At 36.7% G+C, this 11,974-nt stretch overlaps 1 protein-coding gene across 1 annotated transcript in view; it reads right to left on the bottom strand.

Annotated features, from left to right (window-relative positions):
• SKAP2 (src kinase associated phosphoprotein 2) overlaps positions 1–11,974 on the bottom strand; it is a 190,542-nt gene that overhangs the window by 106,316 nt on the left and 72,252 nt on the right. The window contains exons 3-4 of the mRNA XM_031057631.1: positions 1,965–2,070; positions 21–46 (exon numbers count right to left, since the gene is read on the bottom strand). Of these exons, the coding sequence (XP_030913491.1) occupies positions 21–46; positions 1,965–2,070 (132 nt within the window). The remainder of the gene's footprint in view (positions 1–20; positions 47–1,964; positions 2,071–11,974) is intronic.

Genomic DNA, 11,974 nt, shown 5'->3' with positions numbered 1-11,974 from the left:
GAAAAGGGCACGAGACTCACCTTTCTCCGGGAATTCTTGAGGATAGCTGCAGGAAAAGAAGAAGAAGAAACATCATAAAGCAACGCACACTCGCAAACCCACGGCAGGAGGACATGGCACAGAACAGCAACCAGTTTTCAACAAGTTTTGTGGTCGAGACTCAGCGCTGCAAGTGCTCCTTGAAAATGCTAAAGTCTTTATCTTTGGCTTTAAGTATTTACTCAGTTTTCCTTTTGCCTTTGCAGCTGACAGAATCCCCAGTCACTTCAAGGAAGACTTGAACAAAACCAAATCCAGACTGAGCAGCCTTTCCTAGTAACATACATCTGCTCAGATATCTTAAGGTATAAAAACACACAAAAGCATCTATAATTTTAAATGTCCACAAATTCCACAAATTTTTGTGTGCAAGTAGAACCATTAAACATATTTTGAAATAAACCACTAGTTCAATAGGAAACTAAATAGAAAATAAAAAATAGTGGTTATAGCTACAGTAAATGTACAGAAATCCAAATGAAAATGGATTAATAATTAACCAGAAAGATAGAAGTTAAAGCATGCCTAAATAAGAACTCCTTTTCAAATAAGGAGATCTCCTTTTCAAATAAGGAGATCTCAAACTTATATAATGCCTAGAAAACAAAAAAAATATATCATTCCAGAGAAAAAACATACTTTCATACACTGTTTCTTTGGAGGTAAATCTTAGTATTTCAGAAACTAAAATAATCACAGAATGCAGTTTGATGATACAGACAAATTATCAGGACAGGGTTATGTGGAATGGCACTCAAGAAACATTCATGGGCTAAGAACTAACTGGTAAATAAAATGCAGCTGCCAAGATCATCTTTATGAACAATAAGCAGTAGTAAGGATATCAGTTTAGTCAATAAGGAGATGTTGGCAGAAATGAGCAGAAGAGAAAGGAATGGTCTAAAGATAAGAAACTGAGAAATACAAACAGAGATAAAAGGCCAGATCTAAGAAATCCAGTGTAGCAAGTGGCAGTAACACAGCCCAACATGTGGGATGTTAAAATCAAAGAAGATTTCAATGTTGCATGTATTTTGTAGCCTGCATGAAAAGCAAAACACTGTTAACAGTGAATAGTATTACAGGAAATGAGGAAGGCATTAGAAATTAAAATAAGATGTGAAATCATGGGGTCACATAAATGAATAGTAAAAGATTTGGTGTCAATATGCCCATAAATGCAGGTTCCCTCTCTTTGATATTTCATCATCCAAAAAAGCATCAGTCAGTCAAGAAAAAAGTCAGTAGCACTGTATCTGCAAGTCTTCTGTACATTCACAGTTAACTCAATAACCCAGAATAGAAAACCCAGGAAAGAAAAAATAAATAGATAAAATACTACTTTCTTAAAAGAGAATATGAAGGAGAGCTAGTTCCCTAAGCATTTACAGCCTGAATAAGAAGGACACAGAACTTTAAATACAAGATTTTGGGGCACATCTCATGTCTCCCTCCAGTTAGAGCCCTCACCACATGATTGTGCTGTCCTTGATATTATAAACAAGCTGCCACAGGGGCAGAAGCATGCCATCAATGGAATGCTTAGGAGAAAACACACAGCTGTCTTACACCAGCTGAGTATGGTGATAGGAAGCTCATTCATATCCTTTGTACATTATATTTCTCATGTTTTAATGGCTCTTACAAAAGCAGAGGTGAAGGCAAGCTCTGCCCAGCTAGCTTGTAATCAGGTTTCAAAATATTAAACAATTCAAATGGGACAAATCATTCTGATCCCATTTCTTACTAAATTGCAGCAGATTTGAGAAGACAAGACTTGAACCCATGCAGATTTTTTGAAAAAATCGGGACCTAGACAGATTTTTTAATCGTTAATATGGTTAATGTTTTTGAAAAGATTGCATAAAACTTTAAGATATCAGTAAGTGACTTTCTAACATATTAAAGCCATGAAGTTCACTTACCTTGCCTTAATATCCTTTATCTTCTTAAGAAGAGCTTCCCGCCTTTCTTTTGCTTTCTTGGATAGATTTTCTCCTTTTAGTGTTTGGGAAACAAATGTTTCGACATCTAAATAAAGAAGAAAATAAATACACCTCAAAAAAAGACAAAATACTGCTGTAATGATCTTGTTCTGATACTACTGTGAAAAAAATAAGAAAATTATTTTCAGCCCTACTCACAGCATAGTTAACCGACATTTTAGATTCTAAATGGGATACATTTGTTCTCTATCTACTTATGCTTAGCACAGCAAATCCTATGGTGACATTTGATTCTTGCTCACTTAATTATGCTACGTAAGTCCTAATAAATTGCAGTCCTATAACAATTACTTTCCATCACCTAAAGTAAAAGACAAAGCTAAAACATGGAAATAGCCTTTATGCATATATTACTGCCATGTTATTTCAGAAGTTCAAGTTGCAAAGATGGTTGTGCAATTTATTATTTCAGCAGTAACACTTACCCAGATAGTAATATAGCTCACTTACTGGTTACAGTATTTTCAAGTGTTCCCACAATGCCTCTGAAATCACTGACTGACTAAAGATTCATATCCAAAGCAATCCTGAAAACTATTCAGTAAGCAAATTAACCATATCAAAGGAGGCCAGCTCAACAGTGTACTTTAAATTAAGCACACCTCCACTTGTAGAATCACAAACAAAGGCTCTAGCCTGCACTCTAAGTTTTAATTCTTACTCAGATGATACTTTTATACAGTCATGTAGAAACAAAGCACTCCATAAAAGCTACCACAGTTCTTTTAATATAGTAAATATCCATTCCTTAGGATAAAAAGAATGCAGTGTGTATTGAATTTCTGGGAGTGTAACAAAGTAGTATGTTTTCCTTATTGACTAAACAATGGCAAAAAATAACATTAGAAGTTTCTTATAGTTACCACTCAACATACAATTATCCCAAAAACAGAAAAGGAGAAATACAACCAAAAAATCCTGCTTGTTAGCATGAATGTCTCATCTGCATGGGTAACAATGGCTCATTGGATAAGAGAAAGCATTTGTGGGTAACAAAACACCTTCTCACAGTGCCTGCCCACCCCCACAGACACACACACAGACACGTATATACACCTTGGCTCTCTCTGTAAAGCTGCAAATGCATATGGATAATACTATTTTAATCCTATCACTTTTCTAATCAGATGAGACATTCCCTTTTAGTACAGAAACATAAGTAACAGCCAATTAAGTACACAACTGTCTACATGCAAAAGTTGACATGAATATTCACTGCAGATTTCCTAAATGAAAAACTTAATTGCCTGCTTTTTTTCTTTATAAAACAGAAACATACTGCCCTTTGTATTACTGGATGCAAGAAAACAAGTCAAAAGTTACCCTTCAAGAACACTAGCACAACTATTACAAAAATGTTCTTCTTTACAAATAATTCACTAGATTATCTATATGTTTAGATCACCGTCCTCACCGAATGCAGCAAAAATATTCATTTTTCACAGTATTTTAGAATTTTGAAGAATGACATTGATCCTCCTCTCTCCATAAGATAGAGAATCTTCCCACTACATTTTCCAAAGCAATCTTGAATGGAGGAGACCTTCACTCAGTTCTGTGGCATTCCTTCTTTAAAAGGACAGAAGGAAAGGCACTTAACATGTATTAATGCATCCTCCAGACATACCCCCAACAGCCTCTATGCTGCAGACCAAGAATGCCTACAGGGATTTTTTCCAAACCCATAGAAAAATTACACATCTTCGTAAATTACAATGATTGGAATTGCCAATCAAGCTGGCAGAGGAGAACCCACAGAACCCAACGCCATTGACGAACTACAAAACTAAGGTCAAAAAAACTGATACTTTTACTATTCAGAGCAAAAATCAAAACAGTTCAAAACCAATCAACAGTTTTTCTCTCAATGAAACCTAACATGGTTTTCCAGTACAAAACTATCTTTCACTTGAAGAGGGACAGCCTGATTAAATATTTATTTTTCCATACTTTTATCTATTTATTTTAAAAATTAGATAGCAGATTCAAAGTGCTATCTAGGCACCAACATACAAAATTTCAGAGGAATTAGTCATGTTTATAAATCAGGAGCAATACTTGCATGGTACCCTTTGGACACTAATCAATCACAAAACTTGGATTCAGAAGTCTTCATTTAAACTCAGAGGGCTTCTTTACTTCTTGGAAAGGCTCAACCCAGGTGAGAATTCTGCCGTCTCAGATTCTGACTGTCAAAGCTTTCAAATATAAACATTCAAATACAAACACTGAAATAACACAATTATGGAGTATGTGGGGAAGAGAAACCAAGTTGATTATTATAAAAAAGGATTACCACTTCTGGCTTAAAATATACTGTGGATACAAAGATTTAAGGACTAACTATATTGCTGACAGATTTTGTTGTTTTCCAGAAAACCGTGGACTTGAAAAGCAGAAATAATAGAGAATTTTCAACCATGGGAGGACAGGGCAGAAGCAGACGCTCCATTTACTTTCAGTATACGTAGAGTTGGAGGAGAGAGGCAGAAAGAGAGCAAGCAAATACAAGTTTGTCATTTCTAAACAGCAGCAGTTACAGAAGTCATCCCTGGGATGGCTTCCCTCTCACATGAGTATGTGAAACAAGCTCTCCAAGCTTAGGTGTACCCACAGTCAGGGTGCACTGTTTTCATCATGGAACATTATTACTTCCATATGTCCAGAGATACCATATGGCTTGATTCATCACAACCCCAAAATACGAAGACAGATATGACATACACACGATGCTAAAGAAGCAGTTTACCTGAAAATTACATTTTACTGTATCATATACATTTCTTATCTACTCAGAGTTACACAGTATGTCATATATCTTGTCTTAATTTACTGTTGTAAATCCATCCAGGATGTATCAGATGCAGAAGATGAGTAACATTCTAAGCTTCTCTGGACAAGAAGCCAGCAAGTCATCTAAGTTATGATCACTCCTTCACTTCCTTTACTTCCAAACTATGGAGGAATATGGACTGCCTTAACATAAGGAAATGTTCCTGTAGTTTCTCTGACCTTCCACAAAGTGATTTATGTAGGAATTAGAACAGAACTTGGGACTTCAGTATGGCAGATCCTAGTTTAATACAGTAAACTTCAAAGAAAAGTAGCAAAATGTACCTATTTCTCACCACTGTTCTAGTCACATACTTCCTCTCCCCTCTCCAGGATGATCCACGACTTGGTCTCTCCTGTACTAGTTTAATGCTAGACAGAAAACAAAACTACTCCTCACAAGCACTTCAGTGTAGACCTGATTCATGTTTCAGCAGCAGCTGATCCATCAGGAAATTTTAAAATGAATAAAAGATAAGCTCCAGAAAGAAAACCTCTTTGAACAGACTTCTGGTCTGAAAGCACTTTAACTAACCAGTTACCTTAGAGCAAAAAAAAGACCAAGTGACATATTCCCATAAATTTCTCCTAATGAATTGACCAGCTATTTAGTATCACACATTGCAGACATTTACCTGTTCCCAATGACAATATGAAAACAAAAAAAAAAAAAAATTAAAAAACACTAAAATGAATAAACAAAAACAAAGCAAAGAAAAATACACACTGGAAACCTACTTAATACCTCTTTTCTTAAGCTTGTGTGTTAGACTGCTTAATAGCTTAAATGCCCATACTTGTTGCTCTGTTTCTTAAAGCTTTTGATATTGAATTTGCTTGCACCATACCCCAGAAGAATTATTTGCCTGCAGGAAATGAACAAAAGCTACCAAACCAAAAGATACAATTGATACAAATCACTCACAAACTGCTCTGCCAATACAGGTTACAAACTGACCGAAAAAGAAAGTCACACCTCAGACTAGCTCTGTCCACTTCAACCAGCTCATACAGTTCAAAACTTAAGTGCCAGTTCACAGAACAGTCAAAAGTTAAAAGCTATTGTAATTTCATTTTCTTCTACAGTCCTTTTACAAGGAGAAAAGCTAAGATTTATTTTGCATTTCATTGTTAAAACAGTTTATGGTTCTCTTTACTTCAATGATTATAAACAGAAAACACTGCAAGATTTTAATTGTTTTAAAGACTTTGGAGCTATTTTCTTTAATGAAGGCTGGAACCACACAGATGGAATTTTTCAAGAACATTGTAAATTTCTAGCCCAAAGCAAGTCCTGTGTTAAAGAGTGCTAAGCATAACAAATCATAGCACGTTTGTTGTTTACAGGATTTAATATTGTAAATGTACGTCACACTTAATAAACAAAGATACTTAGGACAGAACTACTCCAATTTCTTGTCGGGGTGGGCCAAGCAGATTCCCACAGAGGCACCTAAAGACTATGTGCTGGGTCGTTCTTTCTCCCCTCCTGTGGCAGAAAACCAAAATGTTATCCAATCACATTATCAAGAAGTTAGTCACTCCATCATGGACACATCAACTGGTGAGTTGACACCATTCAAATGACAAGATTCAGAAAGTGGCAATGAGATAGAAGCCTCTGCACGCACATGGCAGGGCCCACAGCCCAAGGAGAAAGCAGGCTGGTTTGGAGGCTGGACACACATCCATCCTATGGCCAGGGACACTCCAGGGGATAACCTGGCAGTTGTACCGGCACTCCCATGAGAAGGCAACAGCAGCTCAGCAGAGCAATTCCTGCAGCCACCAGCCTTTTCTCTCCTCTGCCTCAAAGACCCAGAGAGCCAGCAGCCGGCTGCCAGCCAGGGAATTTGGGACAGCAGGCCAGAGAACTTTGGGAGATAGCTGCAAGCTAGGCACATTTATTACAGACATACTGTCCAAAGGCGACCAATATTAAACAGATTGCCATGTATCTTTTAGCTTTACACAGGCCGGCATCAGAAAGCAATTAATTAATTTGATTTCAAAGTTGTCATGCGATTCATTAATAGGGAAAAAGCCTGAAGACAAACTGCCAAGCGATAGCTGTCACTGCCTGTTCTCTTAAATAAAGAAATATTGGAGGACTTTGCTTTTGCTCTCCCTCGACTTCGCAACTATGTTTTAAAATCCCTCTCCAGAGTTTGCTAAATTGCCTTTTAAATATATATACTCTTAATCAGAAACAGAACACATGATGTAAAATAAAAGTGACTGAACTTCAAGATGTCTAAAAATACCACATTTATCCAGCCTAACAAGAAGTTGAGCATTCCTTTTAGTGCAAAGTCCTGGAAAGGACTGCCTTTAAAAACTGTTGTACCTTAAATCCCCAGAAGCAAGGTTATGTTGCTGTGTTGACACATACAAAGTAACTATAATGAATCATGTTGATGGTCAACAGTTTTATTAGTGATTTTAAAAGCAGAAGTACACACAAATTGCTAAGACTCCTCAAATGAAGTAAATTGATAAGGCATGTCTTTTGAAAGATTAAAAAAGAAAAATTTTAATCAAGTACTATATATATATAGTTATATATCTATCTCTAATCTCATTGGATGAGTAGTTGATCATCCTCTCTACATTAAAGAGGTGAGAAAAGATGAAGCTGTAACATATTAAGCATATAATGAAAAAAAAACACACCCGTACAAATCATGATCAAGTTACAAAGTGATTCCAAATGAACTATAATAAAAAATGTTAAGGATTAACCTAAAGATTTACACTATATGCCACATTATGCTGTGTCTATTGTGGTTTGTTGACATATGATTATGAAAGAAACGTAAACCCAGTCAGATGAGAAAGATAGACTCCATGTTAATTGAAAAAGACAAACTAAGTGAATAATGAGTATATAAAAAATAGCCTATGCCATTTTTATCACCCATATATGACACTTATTCCCAAATTTATGGCAGAGACAATTGAACTATGTTTCAAATCACTGGAGGTTATTTCTTACCAGGAGTCCCTCTGTGCATTTTTTTCACCTCACTGTTTCTAATCTTACTCCATTACTATAGAAACACATACATAGTACCAAAGCTGTAAATACATGTCTACTTAAAAGATGCCTACAAAGTCCCTCTGGTTCATCTTGTACAGATGGATTCTTCAGCAAGAACTGGCATTTGTTAAAGCCTTGGAAATATGGAAATGATATTTTTTTGAAAAGAGTGAAGTTTTAAACAACAGTGTGCTTTTAAATTTGAACCAATCAATAAAGAAGAGCCACACTGTACCCAGAAGGGTTTTTTTCTATGACAGGCATGTAAGGAGAAAGTCCAGGAACAGCTGACATGGAAAATTAAAATGGACGGTTTGTTTTTTTGGAGATTGGGGTAAATATAACCAGCATAGTCCAAAAATAAAAGGTAAGCAACTCATGCACTGGATCCAATGTCTTATAGATTTCTTGCCTTGCCCTTTTCTGCAAGCTATTTCCAAGATGCAACTAAACAAGTAGGTAAACAGTATGACTTTAAAGAAAAAAATAAGAGGAATCACACAGAAAAAGGTGATCTGGACAATATAACTAAGCATTTAAACAAACTGAATAATAGTTGGGTAGAAATGATCCTTAGGGCAAGAACATTGCTTTCTATTTAGGTTTGGGGTTTTGCTTAAAAGAACAAGGAAAATTATATTAGGATGGGATATAAGGTTCCATATAAACTAGAGAAAATTTATCTGATTTTCACAGTGAAAGTGTTTGTAATTTTCAAAATACAAATACAGAAGATTCAAACAAGAAATACTGCCAAGTGTGAAAGGAAACCTGAACAAAATACAAAGAAATATCACCCATACTACAGTCACATGCATCATGAACAGGGGAAAAATATAAATGATACACATATCTAATGACCATGACACCATCAAAAGCTGTGAAAAAATAAAGAAGTCTTATCTCCAACTAAATCTTTGTCACTGAAAAAGTCTCAAGAATTTTTTTCTAGTCAAGTTGACTGAAGAAACCAGTCTGGTATACATTACAGAAGAAATAATACTCCCTTGGGGGAAGAAGGAGCCTTCAAACTCCTCCTCTGCTATGAACAAGCCAAAACTTACTAAGGAAAAATAGATGTAAGCAGGCCTCCAACAATCTATGTAACCAGCAACAATTTGAGGGGACAAAAAAGAAACATTCCACTTTGCCAGACACCCACAAAAACATCACATAAACACAACAGACAATGCCTTTTCAAAGAGGCAGGGATGGGCTTCCTTCACTAAATTCCACTGTCTCAATCACCATCTGTAAGTGCAGGGACATGGGTGGGGAATTAAGAAGTTACATACACTACCATACACCTCCGAGGTGTAAAGAGGGAGATAAGAGAGCAACAAACTCACTTTCTCCTCCTACCAGGAGTTCAACTCATGACCAGAGGACTCTGTTTCTGTCTCCAGTGTTTCCCTCCTACCACTTGAACAAGTCAGAGAAGACAGGATGGGATTGTGCAATCCCAATAATCCTCTGCAATAAGTCTATTGCCACACTGACCTTTCCCCTTCAACTTTACAGAAACGGCTTCCTCCTGTTTCCTACTAATGCAGTTAGCTCTGAGCTCAAGCCGTGCTTCTGCCTGGAACATTTCAGCGCCACTGATATGCAACTATAATGACCCTGCCAGCATGTGTGACAGAATTTGTTTTTGTGTTAAAGATATAATATTGTTTAGGTTCAAAGTAAAGCACTCACAAGTCAGAAAATTTCCTGTGCAACTTTAATTCATCCCCTGGTGTGTTTATTCCCATTATCGCCATGTTTAACTACAGGAGCACTTAGTATGTTTTCCAGTAGGATCCCTACTTGTTCAACATGGTGGGTGGACATATTCCAACCATCAATCAAGGGTAAGCAGGGATAAGGAAATCCATATGATTGCTCCTCCACTTGTTGCAGAAGTTGGAAATCATAGGCAAAAAGGCCAAGAAGAGGAGGAAGAGCAGAAGAGCACAGTATTTATGAGATTTTGCACCTGTGAGGGCCTCTGTGCTACGTGAACACCAGACTAAAATTCAGTGCTTTTCACTACCCATTAGGTGCACGTTCTCAACTGAACCTGATATGAAGAAGTGCCTGGCACTCGCAATGGCCACTAACACAGACATCCAACTCATTATTATCTGGAGAAACCAGTACAGCATGGAGGCAGGTGAATTTGAATTCTAATTCTGTTTCACCATTGATTATTTTTTGCGACCCCAATCACATCTTGTTTATTATACTAATATTACCGATGGGAAAACAATATTCCCTCATCTCAAAGAGGTGCTGGATCAATAACTGTGAGCCATTAAAATAATACATTAAGAAGTACCCTCGAAGAAGAGCATGCAGAAATTAATAACTATCTACTAACTGTGGTCTTCGTATGGTGTAACAATTACTTGATGAATAATAAAGATATTACTGAGCTCCCTTCCCTCCTCCATTACTATATATCTTCACTACAGGAATAGTTTAAGCAAAAAAAAAAAAAAAGAAGCCAACACAAAAGACTGTGAGATCTTTTATACTAGTGAATACAGTTTACTGGATTACTCTCATTTCTAACTTTCATGCACTTGTCTGATAACCTTAAAAAAAGAGAGTTTAACACAAAAAGTAATGCCATTATTTATTTTTCATAAATAAGCAGGTTATTTAATTTTAACAATGTATAACCTTACAAGTTAACCTTGAAGGTAACAATTAAAAGCTGCAAACTATTAGTTACATGTAGTAATAATAAAACAAATATTTAAAGATCATTGGTAAATCATTCCATTGCCTTCTTAACTTCAGTTCTATAGACAGCACAAAAAAAATGAGAAAAGCAAAAGCTGTACATACTCTACAAACATTAGATACCTGTGTATAACTTAGACTGCTGCTCATAGCGACTCTGAAAGTACATTACATATGAGGAAAAATAGGTGTTCTTTGTTTTACTTCAAAATGCAAACTTCTGTGTCTCTCTTTCCATGGCAGACTGGATAAAGACGGGGAGAAGGAAGGAAGGACAGGTTGTGTACATGAGGTACCATGACTGAGAAAGATGATCTCAAATGATCGCATTTGTATCACATCCTTCCCCTCAAAAAAAACTTTTAAAGCACTTAAAACATTGAAGAGTTTCAAGATGACCTTCACTCAGTGAAACTAGCACCAAAACAAACATATATGCTCTGCATCTGACCATGAGTTCCAGAATTCAGTATTGCCACAGAAAATACCAACATTTGGAAATGCTCTCTAAGGGTAATTATTTTTTCTAAATTATTAAGAATCTATTCCATCATATGGAATCATGAGAAGCTTTCCTTTTTCTTTTTTTTTTCTGGTGGACTTCCATGCAAATTTTAACTACAGCTGGTATGATATGCAAGTAACATAGAAACTGCAGTTAGAAAACATTTCAGACAGTTGGCAGAATATGAGATGTGGTGAGAGCAATATGTTTCAAGCACTAGCTCTTTCAATCAAAGTGTTAAAAAAAAAGAATAGTCTGTAAAGGGGATAGGCTGCACTAGATTCTGGCAGGTGCCCAGCCATGACATTGAGTGCTTGGCCCCAGAAGGAAGATTTCAAAAAGCATGGGTCATTTGAATGGCAAAGTCAGAGCTACACAAGTTCCTGCGGCAGAAAGAAGTTCTCAGAAGAGTCCCAATGAAAGTAAAATGGCTTCAGGATACCAAACTTTTTGATAAAGATACCAGAAAAGCCAACCTTTAAGTATACTATTTATTTTAATTAACAACAACAATAAAAAATTTTTGAATACTAGTTCCTTGAGGTAAAAGACAGCCACTCGCATTCGGAATTCCGTACTAACATTATAACCTTCCACGGTGAGAAATCATCCCATCCCTACGCTCGAACGCATCCTGAAAGCATGGACAGTCACGGTCAGAGGTGTGTGACTGATGTGACAGTACCCCAGCAATTCAGCAGCCCTTTCGGCCGCTCCTCAGCTGCTCGACGGGGAAGTTCATTACTTTTTTTCGGCTGATGCGGGCAGTCTGCCCTGCCAGCACGCCCCGAGGGCAGAGGCTTCCTCCGGATGGCTCCGCGG

Source organism: Geospiza fortis, unplaced genomic scaffold (assembly GCF_000277835.1).
Source record: "Geospiza fortis unplaced genomic scaffold, GeoFor_1.0 scaffold95, whole genome shotgun sequence".
In the NCBI taxonomy this organism is placed as follows: Eukaryota; Metazoa; Chordata; class Aves; order Passeriformes; family Thraupidae; genus Geospiza; species Geospiza fortis.
This window is presented reverse-complemented; position numbering and strand designations above follow the sequence as displayed.